This window comes from Hippoglossus stenolepis, chromosome 8 (genome assembly GCF_022539355.2).
Source record: "Hippoglossus stenolepis isolate QCI-W04-F060 chromosome 8, HSTE1.2, whole genome shotgun sequence".
In the NCBI taxonomy this organism is placed as follows: Eukaryota; Metazoa; Chordata; class Actinopteri; order Pleuronectiformes; family Pleuronectidae; genus Hippoglossus; species Hippoglossus stenolepis.
In genome coordinates, this window is record NC_061490.1 from 5,384,691 (window position 1) to 5,399,947 (window position 15,257).

Here is a 15,257-nt window from a genome sequence, read left to right on the forward strand (position 1 = left end):
TGGAAATGAGACTTAAGTTGCATGATCATTGCTAATAAAATCCCAGAGAAGTTGGAAAAGTAGATCAGAGTTTGATGAAGGCAGTCAAATACTTTTCATATTATCTGAGGCAAAGCTCCATTTTCCAAACACAGAGATGGACAGACATAGATAGATAGATAGATAGATAGATAGATAGATAGATAGATAGATAGATAGATAGATAGATAGATAGATAGATAGATAGATAGATAGATAGATAGATAGATAGATAGATAGATAGATAGATAGATAGATAGATAGATAGATTGCTTTTCCTCATTAGTTTTCTCCATAGGGATTTCCCCTACTTGTCTCCCCTCCCATTGCTGTCTATTTTCATTTCTTCTTCTCCTCAGGAGGAAGACAGATTGTTAAAGGGAGTTTAAGTGAGTAAAATAGCAGCTCTCCTCCACACTACAAGTGAATGAATAAGCCCAGTTCCAGGCTTCAGCCATTAGTCCAGGTTGAACTATCAGCTTCCAGCACTGTGGCTTGTCTGCCTGAGCCTCCCAGCCTGCTGCCCAGGGACAAACACAGGGGGAGACCGCAGGCAGAAAAGAAGACGCGGGGAGAAAGGCAAACTCTGACTTCACCACTTGAGCCTCTTAGCTTCTTGCTGTCAAGAAAGTGGTTGAAGAAAACATAAATGTTTCGCAAACCAAAGTCCCAGTTCTACCTCTTGCTGGTAGCCTGCTCTGTCAAATAAATCTGGAAAAAGAAAGATCAGCCAGTAGAGAAAAGCAGGAAAAATGTAGGATATCATTTTCTCTTCTTTTGCCTGCACAACTAAACCATGTCAAAACCTGCAAACACAATATGCCAGACTATTATGAGATCATATTAATAGTTCGATTGTGTTAGGCATCTGATATTTGATTGTACTGTCCAAGATCATCGTCTTTATTACTCCTGTCAGTTGACAACATTTATTCCTGTTCAATTTCCATATTAAGTCACCATCCAAGTAACTGAATATGTATACAGTATTCATGCAGAGTTTCATAAGGCTCCGTGGCCTCTAAGGTCACCAAACCCACCCAACAAACTGGGATGATGCAAGTTCTGTTTTAGGGTGGATTTCCCCTGAAACACACAAGTGTGCAGCCAAAACAAACTCCTGCTGATGGTTTGCCTCTTGCCTCCGGTCTCTCTGGCCTGCTTCTAGACAGCAGCCGGGGGACCCTCACCGCACAGAGGAGGAGCGGAGGAGTCCTCTGGCCCTCCCACCGCCTATAAGACCAGAGGCAGACGGAAACACTCAGACAGCAGGCACACGTGGAGCAAAGAGGCAGAGAGGGAAGAGGGGCGACCAGCAGAGAGCAAGAGAGAGTCAAACTGCTGCCACGGACTGGGAGTAGTTTCTGCATCTGGACTTGAAACAGACAAATATAGAAACAAAGGACCAAGACAGAAGGTTTAGAGGAGAAGAAGAGGAGAAATCAACAACCACTTGACTTCATCATGTGCTTTCTGCCACAGGATTAACTGAGAGAGGAACTGACCTGTGAAGTGATTTGTGTAAACCAAGAGAGAAAAACAAGAAGGTCGTGGAACCTGCAGCCACCTGTGACACAGCAGCTCCAAGGTCAAGTCACTCTTGATTTCTGACTCAAGATCAACTTGCTGATCTTTTAAGCCAAGATAGACTCAGCCTTGTTAGAGGTACATCTGACTTACCTGGCTCAACACATTTCGCAGCGAAGACACGTTGGGGGTAAAGTGACATTTTGAGCGGTGGACACCTTTAGGGAGCAGCATCTTTGCAGAAACGTTACAAGTTTAATCTCAACAAGTGGAAATCACACAAGAATCAATCAGCAGCTGCCAGACTCTTATTACGATAAAGATGACATTCGCAATGCTGCGCACGGCGCCTCCCGCAGGCCGCTTCTTGTATGGCGACATCGCGCTCCTTTCCGAAGACGAAGACGAGAACGGGAGCGAGGGGTCTGGCTCCGATGAGCACAGCTCCAACGCCTTCCACCTGTCCTCCTCGTCCCCGTCTGCTTTCCACATCAAGATGAACAGGAAGAGGAAGATGTGTGCGGGAATTGGCATTGGAGGGGTAGGTATGGGGGGCATGTTGGGGAGGCTCGCCCCCCCAGGCATGTCTCCCCCGGGGGAAATTCGCCAGAGGACTGCAGCCAACGCGCGGGAAAGAGATCGCACCAACTCTGTCAACACGGCGTTCACGGCGCTGCGTACACTCATCCCCACCGAGCCTGCAGACAGGTACAGAGCAGCCTGTGTCCTGACGTTTGATCTTATGCACAAATACGATCACAGACAAAAAAAAGGGAAAAAGAAGCCCCTGATATTGCTCTGGATAACATTTAATCACTGTTAAATATTTCTCGAACACGCCTGTAGTTATGAGTTCATTTAATAGAGGTGTCATACTTTGTGCCCAGGATGTGGCCACTCCAAGAAATATTTAAAATCAAGCATTATTGTCTTTATGTTGCAACATATTTTGAATTGCTTTACAAAAACTTCAACAAAATGTGGGTTATTGCATCAGTTTTTCACAATTTCAGAAAAACCTTTTGTCTTCATTAATACCGTACCTCTCCCTCTAATTTGATGATTAGGAAGCTGTCGAAGATCGAGACTCTACGTCTGGCCAGCAGCTACATCAGTCATCTTGGGAACGTCCTGCTGCTGGGTGAGGGACTTCATGACGGACAGCCGTGCCACGCTCCCTCACCACCGTTCTTCCATGTCAACTCCTCCCCCAACCGAGGATCTGACCAATCGACTCAGCCCAAGCACATCTGTACTTTCTGCCTCAGCAACCAGAGGAAAATGGTGAGCAGAAAACTGAGTCAGTAGAAGTAAACAAAAGGAGACGGTTAAAAGGTCAAATCAAAAATAATATATGTAGTCCTCCAATGAAACTGTATAATCGAAACATTCTTTTTACAACAAGACTAAGTGCCACTATGTCAAAAAAACTACTTACAAAGAGGTAAAATGAGCCAGATTTAGCAGGAAGAAAAAGAAGGAAAATAGAAAGAAGCTTCTTGTGAGAAACCGCGCAGTGCTTTAGGGTCACTTTGGTGTTTAAAGCTGACCTGAGATCAGTGACTGCGCCTATAAAACTGATTGGCCCTCAGGGATTTTTAAAAGCAGAACCTCTTTAAAGTTCTCTTCTGGGGTGAATGAGCGTGTGTTATTGTCCTGTTGGGGGTTAGTTTAACTCGAGCAGGTGGGTTGGAATTCAAGGTGGTTTCTGAGACTCACTGGACATCACAGTGAATGCAAGTGATTGTTTTTGAGTCTGAGAGCTGAGCAGAGAGGCAGAACCGTTCACTCTAAAAAAAAGAAATGTGCAAAGCCATCACGTAAAAACTGTCCAATCCAAAATGTGGTGTTTGTTTTTTTCTTTTTATCTTTTTTAAAAATATGAATTTAAAGTTTACAAGGGTATTTATGCAGCGAGTGAGATTTATGACCGGGAGCCCATGAAATCCATCCAAAACCATGTGTATAATTTCAAGAATGTATTGACGTCAGGCCGAATATGAGAAGGTTTTAATCATAACTCCTTAACAACTGACCCGAGATAAACCGATTGCTAACTGGCAATGAGTTTGTTCCACTGGAATTTGTTGTCACTGTGCAAAATACAGGTATTTGTACACTTAACCCATACTCAGTATTGTTAAGAATTGCACTTTGTTGCACTTGAATTACTTGAATTTAATTTGGGAAAACAGTAGAAAAACTTCTCATTTTCGTAGCACGCTTTTTCCACACTTCCTCCGCTGCTGCACTGTCTGTCTACACCTTCATAGAGACTCCGAAAAGGAGAACTTGATCCTACGCACATTTCGACTCATATTTAACTGATTCAACACAGGAAATAGACATAATCAAGAACACTCTCAGCAGAGGAAAGTCTTCAGTCTGATGAGAAATAACGGGGGATGAAGAGCTGACATCAGATGACTATAATCCAATTATATGACTCCAGCTCCGACTTCAACAAACACCACAGAAGATGATAGAGGGGTGACGTCCACTCGACTTTCCCCCTCTAACCCATAGCCGCTGCCCATTTAGCAGGATTTATGGGTAAGGAGCTGACATCTGGCAGACTCCCCCGTTACCCCAGCAGTGTGTGAAAGCTAATACCCTCCTCAGTGTCTAAACTCAGAGACCCTTTAGCTGGGGGATAACCTGAGTCCCAGCAGTGTGTCTCCCCCTCCCTCCTGCCTCCCCTCTGAACCTCTGTGAGTGAAAGCCTAGACGTCCTTGGTGTCCGACCCAGACACCCTCAGCTGGGAGATAACTGATCTCGGCCTCTCCTTTGTCGCCTTTTCATTTTTGGTTCTCTCTGTCATCCATCGTTTTTATCCCCTTCCTCCTTTATTCTCAAACACTCCTCATTCTGGTTCACTTTTTCCTCTTCGACTCTCTCCCCGAGCTTCCCTCATTCCCCCAGCTCTCCCTCCTCTCTCTCTGCGTATCGATCAGCCTGGTGGAGGTCAGAGCTGTCAGTCGGAGCTGTGTAACACTATCTGCTGCTGTCAGCTCTCCGCTGCACACGCATGACTTGACCTGTAAATGCACGCTGGGTAGAGAGCAATTTTGAAACGTTCTCACATCAAAAATACCAAACACAGACACTTTGACAACGTCTATGTTACTTAGTGTCAGTCACATTACGCTTTTTTTATTAGCTCCATAAAATATCACATTATTCTCTGTTATATAAGATGTACAGTTTGCCAGATGCATTTTTACTGTTTTCCGTGAAACGCGAGGACGAGGTGAACCCAGGTGAAAGTTAGGGAAAGATTTAGAAGTTTCAGCTTTGTGGAAATTCCATATGAAGATATAAAAACCCTCCCTCAGTTCCAATTATGGTCAATTCAATTGTTTTCCAAATTAAAGGTTATATAAACAATATTCATTGCCACTAGATGTCACACTAGCACATCTTCTGGCACCAAAACAACATATTCGTGAGCAACACCTGCGGCCTCGCCTCCTCAGCACGGTTTTTGTAAAGCTTAATGAAAGCAGCTCCTAGACACACACAACCAAAATCACAAATGAACAACTGAATAAAGTTACCTTGTGTACAAGAGAGCCAACAAAATTTAAAAAACTCATCCACCTAGCTATTGATCCGTCGCCTCTCCTCCATGGATAAGTCCTAGATCCAGTCAGGTCCTGTCTGGGCCTCTGTTTGAGATGCTTTGCTTGGTAAAGCAGCAAGCAGCTTGTTAACATGGCTAGCATCGTTTTGTGTGTAGACATTGTATTAAAAAAAAAAAGAAAATTAGCATGGCCACCCAGGTGACATGTTTATCATCACTGTTGATCAGAGCTGGAGCCATCTTGTTTTATAAAAGTGAAAGAGGGCCAATGCAGACAGAGGAAGGGACTCACATGCACCACATACATGTTTAAAATCTTGTAAATCAATCATGCAATTCAAAATAAATAAATTAAACTGCTCACAAATAATATATAAAGTTTTTTACAGCTCAGTAAAACGAGACTTGGTGTCCTGGGCTCTCTCTCCTTGTATGTTTTTATGGCTATTGAGGTTCATCACAGCTGTCAGCTCTGCTTAGAGCCGCCACCTCAATTACATCTATTTCCAACGTGGGAGAATCTTGTAAATCAATCATGCAATTCAAAATAAATAAATTAAACTGCTCACAAATAATATATAAAGTTTTATTTTTTTATAGCTCAGTAAATTTCTACAACTGCTGGGCCGTCGCACTTTCTGAAACAGGTGGATATGGTGTAGGTGTGTTTCTTGGGGACTATCTTCAGCAGCACATTAACACACAAATGGTCCGCCAGGAAGTATTTACAGCAGCAGGAGAATGTAATGAGTCAAATAGTCTTCCTCTTCATGTTAATGAGGGAACATGTCGCGCAATGAGGCATTTCAATTATTAAGCTCTATGGAAGAGGCGAATATGTTATATCAGGCTTTAATACACAGACAGTGGTTCATCTCAGTTCATTTTTGGTTTTAATCAGATGATTTATTGATAATAAGAAACATATATAACCAGAAATCTATTTGAATGTACCTATATTAAGATATTGACACATACAGGTGACTTTACAATAATGAGTTAACATCGACGAAACATGGTGAAACACATCTCAGAGTGTAATTGTGTTGCAGTGGTGCTAAAATAAGTCTAATAACCGATGGCCAAATTAAATTGATATTATAACATTGAAAGTTATTTAAGGAGAAAATAAGTGATTCTACATTCAACTGGCATTTAAATGGTTAAGTGTGATTGGCAGAAGCTGAGAGCATTTCACTCTCCTTGGAAAAGTGGCCGTGCCGAGCCTTTAAGTGGGCTAAAGGGCAGAGTCGGTGCTGGTGATTACAGAGAGGAAACGATTGTGAAGGTAAAACGAGACTTGGTGTCCTGGGCTCTCTCTCCTTGTATGTTTTTATGGCTATTGAGGTTCATCACAGCTGTCAGGTCTGCTTAGAGCCGCCACCTCAATTACATCTATTTCCAACGTGGGAGAGAGTGAACGTGAGAAAAGTATACGCTCATTTCCTCCTATTATGTGTGTATACAGTATAACCATTTCAAAACGGCAGTCTGTTTGTAATGACTACTGCACAGACAGGGCTGAACGACACCATGCTACATATTCAGTGGAATGCTAATGTGAATTCATTATCTGTGGAACTCTATGTTCAAGTTTTAGTGATTTTCTAAATGAATTAGATAATTTTAAGGATTTAATATTGAATATATTATACCTTCATTGATTTTCTAGATGTCATAGTGATGTTAACAAAACAATTCTAAACAGTTTTCCATTTCTTTTTGATTGAAGAGTTTTGGAGGTATATCCTCAGTTTGAGCATTTAGATATTTCCCGCTAATAAAAGCTGTTTGATTTCATTTTAAATGCATTCGGCTGTGCTTCTGTTAGCTGTCATCTTCCCCTGCTGAATCTGTGATATAGGCCATACTTTACTTCCTATCTTTTTATCAGAAGCCAGACTATTCGTCAGACATCCACATATATCATAAAGAAGTTTGAGTTTTCATAAAAAACTGTTCAGGGGTCGGGCACCAGCGGTTTGACAAACCGGTGTGCAACTCTCGCATGCAGGTGACTTTGATATATGCAGGAATTAAAAAAAAGCAGGGGACGGTCGTGATGGTTCCATCTGTAAATGAGATGTACAGGGCTTTAGAAGCGGGTTGAGGTGAGCTGAGGGCTGCTTCAGTCCCCGTGCTGTCTGGTTGATTGATGCAGATATCCTGTGTTAGGCCTCTGCTGATCAGGGCAACTGTCAGGTGCCTGGACTGGAGGAGCTGCAGCAGGACCACTGCACGACTTCAGCTTGTTTAACTATCACAAATTTATTATGTCCAGTTTGTCTGTAATGATCTTGAAATGCACCGGTTGAGCGTCTGCAGTTGAACTTAAACACGTGTTTATTTGTGCCTATAGTATACAGAGGCAGCACACGCGCACCACTGGGTGATACTGAGGTGGTGTTTATTCAGAGACACAATATAACAAACACGAGGTTTTTCACACGTGCCCATCTGTCTACTGTGTTGTCTTTAGGCCGTGGTGCTTGACGCATTTTTACAGCTTCCTTCACAACTCCGGCTTCTTTCTTTTGGCCTGCAGCAGGCACAGGGTCAATTCAATTCAGTGGCAAACCTAAATAGAATCTGTGATGCGTCCGCCAATAACAGCAGTCACACCGGACTATTTCCTTTGAAGCCCGAATGTGACAAGTGCAAACTCTTTCCTATATTTAAAAAGAAAGAAGCTCATTTGACCTGATTGGATTAAAAGGAGAATTTATATGTTTGGAAACAAAATAAAAATCTCAGAAAAAATATAACTCCCGTGATACTTATTGTGTGGTTGCTGCAAATAGACCACGGTTCCCTTTGAGACGATTAAATTTAGTTGAGTTTACAAGCGTTTTAAGGCCCAACCCCGATTTAATTCCAGCTGACAGGATTCCGATTCATTTGGAATTTTCTCTACAAATTCTGAAAAATTATTTTCACTGCCTCTAATATCATTATTTTTTTTACATCTGAGCTGCTGTGAATGTAATGATTTTTGTGTGTGACTGGAAAAGCAGGGTGGATGGAAACACAGTCATACTGAAACTGCACTGTGCAGTTAGACTGACTTATCTTTTCTAGTGTGTGTGTGTGTGTGTGTGTGTGGCAGCAAATGAGTGTGTTTAGTGGCTGAATCTAAGTGTATGTCTATGTGTTTAAGAAAGAAAATTAGAGAGAAAATTAGTATTATGATTGAAATGTTGTACTTGTCCTTGCCTACACACACACACACACACACACACACACACACACACACACACACACACACACACACACACACACCGGCCAGCTCTCTGTGTCTGGAAGTCATTGGCAGTGCAGAGCGGAGCAACAAATGAGCTAATTGTTCTGTAAATGATTTATCCTCTGCTGAGGCCTGTACAGTCAGTGTTTAATTCAGCTGCTATTAGAAACACATTGACGTCGGACTTTGATGGTGATGTTAAAGAAGCCTGGAAACCGCTCTCTGTGAAACGCCCTCCCTGCTTCCACACACACACACAGACACACACACACACACATTCACACCCACATATGACACATATACACATATGCGGGCACACACTATATTGCACGACCACAAAAAGACTGACACACAGGCGTGCAGTGCACCCCACTCACATGCTTTTATCAAAAGCATTTCGTTGCACTTCTATTTTTTCTAGATTTTACAGCCAGACGGCAGTTCATTGCTTCTCTAGACAACCAAAAAAACCTTCATATATGATTACTCAGTTAAAGAGCCCTGGATCACGACTGTGCTTTCAACACTTTCTAAACTAATGGTGTGCAGGAAGTTGTGGAAACAGAGACAGAGAAAGGGAGAAGGAGGGAGAGAGAAACAGCCAACAACTCAGCAGGATAATCAACTTCGCCATTTATCCTCCAGTTTGGACAGTTGGTTTTCAACTGTGCCGAAACTACACTTAGCTTTTTTTTTATAGAGATCAAATGAAGCGTGCGTATTAAGAGAGCCTAAATGCACGGATAGGACGCACAGGAGCACGCTAATGACTGTGGTTTCTGCAGTCGTTGGGATTATTATTCTGTTTTCACTGGAAAAAAGCATTACGTCACTTGTGTGCATGAAGCAGACGTTTCAGGGTCATAGATGAAAACTTAAATGCCCTATTTACACATAATGCTGGTGTTGACTCCTGAGCGGGAGCTTCGCCTGTTTGCGCCTCACTCAAACTATGCTAATCAAGTGCACCAAGGGTGGCTAATACACTGCGAGCAATTTTCAAATATATTCTAACCCACGTCCAGTGTGTGTCTGTGTCTGCGGGCCTGGCTTTGTATATGACTGCATGCCTTCATGCATGGACCTGTCTGTATATTTGCAGCACAGATGGAAGCAGTTAAAGCCTAATTTAACACCAACAGAAGAAGTCGGGTCAGATAACTAACAAAATCTATTAGCAAAACTATGATTCTGTTGTCGTTTGGTCTTTGGGGAGAGGGCTGCCCATGGAGCAAATTAGAACAAAAGTAGAAAAAGCTGAGCCAGACAAAGAGCAAACCTTATAAAGACGTGTACAACACTGAGAAAAGCAGGAATATGCTGTTTAAAGTGTGTAATTTCTTTAACCATGATCTTCTGAAGCTAATGAGCTATTGGCACTGATGATGAAGTGCAGAAGTCTGAGACTGGGGGAAATGACACTGCATCTGATTAAGCAATCAGATAAATCAAGTGTTTTTCAGAAGCCATCAGGATGCCTATTAGCAAACCACAGTGAGCACGAAGTGCATGTCTGGTGTGTCCAAGCCACATAACGGCTGACTGCGGCTCATTCGGGGTGTTAGTGAGCTTATTTAAATGTCTGACGTGTTATTTATTGCACCGTTCTACGTCGTAGGTCTCTGATCTTCTAATCGATGATCATTTATGAGGATAATTATAGCTTCTAGTAGCCACTCGAGACGCTGACTCACATTCGCATATTTTCACTCGATAAACTAAAGGGATATTACCAGTTTTCATTTCATGGTTGAATACCAACAGCCTTATATGATTTTCAGGCCAGTGCCCAAGTGGAATTATTATTTTTTTTCCAACCAGTCATTCCTCTCCCTGTGCAGCCAGAAACTAAATTAGATGTTTGTGTTTGACAGAGCGGCCTAACGCAGGAAAAAAAAAAAAAGAGAGAGAGAGAGAGAGAGAGAGAGAGATTGCATGGAAAAATCCACAATTATAGGTAAAGGAACAGCCCGGGTTTGAGCTTCAGAAAAACAATATTAAAGTTTGAATTTGATAAGATGCTGCGAAGAGTGTGTTTACTATCTTCTCATTAAAGTCAAGACGGGCTGTTTTCACCTTGATAAAACCATAATATTGTTCCAGTGTGTTAATATCATCATATTGTGTCTAAAGTAAACATCATCAGGTAATCATATTAGTGTCGGACAAATCACCCCCCTGGGAAGTCAGTGGTATGTCTGTGTGTGTGTGTGGGTGTTTGGAGAGGAAAAGAGGGATATGTCATCCGACCATGCTCTATTAGTCTTCAGGAGATTGTTTTGACTACCAGGCCGGTCTCAGAGCCCCCCTCCCCTCTTCCTCCTGCTTTGATGGAACCAGCTACACTCCGGCTGACCGCCCCCCCCTCTCTAGCTCCAGCTGTGCTCCTCAAACTATCACCGGGCGCTCACAGTCAGGCGTGGGCCGATTTCATGGTCATTTCATGTAATTTGGTAAATTATCCAATTGTCATGCACCGTTTCTGAGCGAGATTTTTCATGTACCCGCTCTCCCTAACCTGCATCGCTTTATTATTTCCACTGATAAAGACCAAAGATTTTCCACAACGCTTTCCAGCAAACACCAGAGTCTAGCGTGGCTGCGTGTGCGCTTCTGTCTTCAAGCTGTTGGTTTTATATAGTAGAAAGTTTCAATAGCAGTCATGCCGTACAGTAAGGCCAAAAGTTTTGCAGGCTCTGTTTGCAATCATTTACTTATTCACAATTTATAGAGACAACTCCATGCAGATTACACAGTGTGTCAGATGGCAGAACAATACTCAGGTCATTTCAGCTTCCAGTCTCTGGCACTCCACCTTATTTTCCCAGACTTAGTTACAGATCATTGATTGTCTAATTATACTGCATTGGGGAATTCTTTCAGTTTTCCTTAACTTAACAAAGACCGTGATCTTTTTCTAAATTTAGTCATGTAACATAATTATACAACGGATTTCAAATCTGTGAAATATCTTTTTAATTTGCTTAGAGTGCAGAGATCTTCTTCAAGGCAGGAAGTTCTCTGGCAGAAAGCTCATGAATTAAAAAGTCATTTGGACAGATTTGAGTGTTGAGTTGTTGAACAATAAAAAAGTACAATCATGCTTTAGCCACTATGAGCAGATGTGTTGCAAAAGCAGACGCTTTAAGAAAACAACATTTCAGTGACACTGACCAATTTTCAGATACTTTCAGTGTCACCATTTAGCTGTTTCATAGATATGCTGTGAAAAGTGTTTGGTTGGGTAATGAAGGTAATTACTAGCGGACAGGATCCCATGAAATTTGGATAACATTTTGAAATGGGAAAAGTGAAGAGTAGTGATGAGTTAACAACACTGATGTAGAAAAAAATTTGATTTTTACACAATAATGCAACAAGTATCATGGCTGCAATGAAGTCTGGTATATTTATAACCTTTAAATCTTTTTGTTTGAAATTTAGTTTCAGAAATTTTTTCTCTACATACACTTTAACATACCACAAAAAAACTAAATATAACAAAATTATAAAATAATTTCAATGGTGCTTTATTAGGAATGTAATAATGACCCTCGGTTCTGGGTCCAGCTGGCCGGAGGATTTGACGGAAACAGTTCCTGTGTCTCCTCGCTCGCGCCTCAATCAGTGGGAGGATCGATTCCTGTCCAGATCCCATGATCTCACGCTCTCATTACCTCCTGATACCCTTCCAAACACCTACCCACCTTTGTTGATGTCAGTCAAGCAGATTTTTCCAAACACCTACATCTTGTGCACGGTCTGAGAGAGGAAATGTGTAACAGGTGTTCGGCTGATGAGTGGAGGGCGAGGGGGGGCGGCATGGACAGGGTTAGATGAGATGATATGAGAGAGAGGGGGGAAAGAAAAGTCAGGGGAGGACAAGAGTGTAGACGAGTTGAACCGAAGTCTACTGCGAATATAGGATTTTTACATATCTGTCCATAAAAGCACGAGCAGCATGAAATCTTTTTTTGATTTAAAAAGTATTTACAGAAGCTGGAGCGAGTATCACCCAAATGTCATGTTAGAAAAAGTCCGGTGACTGTTGAAAAGCTGGTGGGAGACGGCCTGACAAGAGAGCGGAGCAGAGGTTAGGTGGGGAGGGAAAATGTGATGTGATTTTCCTGGCCAGATAGAGAAAGTCTCCAGAGCCAGCCAGGAAATCAGGGCTTCTCCGTTCTGATACCACAGATAAATGAGAAACACATCATCACACAGCTTTTCATGATGTCACCGCTCAGCCCATAATGAAATTAAAAAAGACATATTCTACAGTCTCCGTGACCACAGTTATTGTATGCATGCTACTGTACAGCGTGTGCTTGAGTAAATTAAATTAAATTTGACTACAAACAAACCCACATTCATTTACTGTGTCAGCGATTACAGTGAAAAATGACATCTATTTCCATGAATCATCTCTATATTTAGCTGTAGTGCAGTTGTATGACACAATAATGAGAAACTGACAGCAATGAGTCTCACTCCCCTGTTCAGAATATTCATTGTTGCGTATATACTGCTTTATAAATGTTGTAATACAAACTTTTGTGTTTTGTATTCAAGAGTTAATGAAAGACACACTAAAGACACAAATATGGAAATGACAAATTATTTACTTGTCAAAATTGAAGTGACATTTTCTTTGTCGCCAACAACTCAACTATTTTTTGAAGGATTATTTCACTAAGTTGGAAAATCTGTTCTCTTTGCATTTTTATGTCCCATGTCTGTGCTTTAAATATGAAGCTACAGCCGGCAGCTGTCTAACTTAGCTTAGCATAAAGACTGGAAACAGAGGGAAACAGCTAGCCGGGCTCGATCCGAAAGTAACACAGCTAACAGGATTTCTGACATTTACTTATTTGCATATAATATCCTGTTTGATAATTTTTATATAAAAACTGTAGTTTAATAAAAATGTAATTTCAATAAACTGTATAACTGTGTGCCCTGCAGTGCATTAAACATATAAATAAACTCTCTTTCCCACACACAAAGACGCACACACACACGTCCCTGAGGAGAACTGAGGTTATGTCCATAGAGAGTGGATTCAGTCTAGTCAATGAAGCAAATAAACATATTTTCCAAAACAGTGAATTATTTACAGATTTTGATGTTGAGTCTTGAACTGATGTGCAATGTGATTTTCTCTCTTGCAGAACAAAGACCGAGACAGGAAGACGGCCATCAGAAGCTAACAGTGAGGACACACACCATGTGGATAAAATGCTCGTCACTTTGACAGCACTTTGGGTGATTTTACGATTTCTGCAACTTGAAGATTGACAGACTTGTGATCCATTGCAAGGACTTTTCAAGGACTTCTATAGCACTTCCAGGACTTTTCAAGGAACTTTATGAAGCGATTTTTTTTCGGTTGACTTATTATTTTGCTTTATATGAAATTTTTTAATTTTACAGTGTTTTCAAATATGATTCAAACACTCCTGAAATGTTTAACTATACTTTTTATGGGCTTTTGCTTTCTTATCAACACCACGAAGAAACTTTCAACAACACTTATGAGAGACCTTTTACTGTATTGACTCAACGACTGTTTGTTCAGAGTCAGTGGAACTTATGGCACATGATCGAAAAATACACAACCTATGAAAGACAAGTTTGTACTCAAAAGCTGTGTGTTATTAATGTGTAAACTGAAATATAAATGTATATTTATGTGACATTACATTATATAATGAAACTATGTTATTTAACAGGCATATGACATTATGGAAAAATAATGAGAATTGGTTTAAGGTACAAAGCGATGGCTATTGACACAGTTTATGGCATTACAAAAAAAAATCATGCTGGAACTTTTGTGGTATATTGGTTGTTTCTAATAATAATTTCTGGAAGTTGATGCTGGAAAATAATTCAAGATGACCAATAAATCTTTTTGTATATCTGGAAGTAGATTTCATTCATATGTTGGTGGTATTTTGAGCAGATTGCATTCACAAACCTCGTCCTGATCCACCCCAGTTGCAACAGATCGACATTATGAAAAGTTTCCACTGCGAAACCTCCCTGTGTCGTGCAGATATTGTAAAACCAAATGGTGGTTTTATCATACGTTTGCTCTTTCAGGCAGGAAGAGGCACAAAAAAAATCCCTTCACCAGAGACGAAGGACAGTGAGCATAAATACAAGTTCCACAGCGACTACACCTGCAGCTCGCATCATCCTAATTCCTACTTTTCTTTTGTCTATCACACACTACCTCCTTCTTTTGCTTCCTCTCTTTCTTCTCTTCTGGGGCGCTCAGATCAGAGCAGACAGAGACAGAGAGCAGTAGAGGACGAGGCGGACAAGAGGGGTTTGAGGAGCAGAAGAAAGGCGAGAAGAAAAAAAAAGGACAGGGCGGAATTGAATCTGCAGGTATGGCTGCTTGGACATCTGCCTGTGTCCCCTCACTGTCCTCTTCTTTACCTTTCCACATGCTCCGTCTCTCTTCTCCTCCTCTGCTCTTCCTCTCTTTTCCCTGGAGTGCCACAGGCCAGAGTCTGATTTGTGATGGCTTTCCAGCGTGTTTCGCCACGCACCACGCACCACTCACCCTCTCCCTATCTACTTTTTCTATCTATCTGTCTATCTATCTATCTATCTATCTATCTATCTATCTATCTATCTATCTATCTATCTATCTATCTATCTATCTATCTATCTATCTATCTATCTATCTATCTATCTATCTATCTATCTATCTATCAATCATTCTCCACACTTTCCATCTCCTGCTACCTCTGTCTCTCTCTGTGAGTTTCTCTATTTTTCTCTTAATCCGTCCACTGCCTTCATGGAAAATGATCAGGGCATTAGCGATGTGGAATGCTGCCCTTCTTTTTTTATTTTTTTCCAATTTGTTTTTATAG

General features: G+C 41.3%; 1 protein-coding gene across 1 annotated transcript; it reads left to right on the forward strand.

The window, feature by feature from the left end:
• Window positions 1-1,277: 1,277 nt before the first annotated feature.
• Window positions 1,278-14,295, forward strand: LOC118113931 (basic helix-loop-helix transcription factor scleraxis). Its single transcript, XM_035164062.2, has 3 exons — window positions 1,278-2,253; window positions 2,613-2,829; window positions 13,539-14,295. The coding sequence occupies exons 1-3, from the start codon at window positions 1,868-1,870 to the stop codon at window positions 13,575-13,577; spliced, it is 642 nt and encodes a 213-aa protein (XP_035019953.1). The 5' UTR covers window positions 1,278-1,867; the 3' UTR covers window positions 13,578-14,295.
• Window positions 14,296-15,257: the final 962 nt, after the last annotated feature.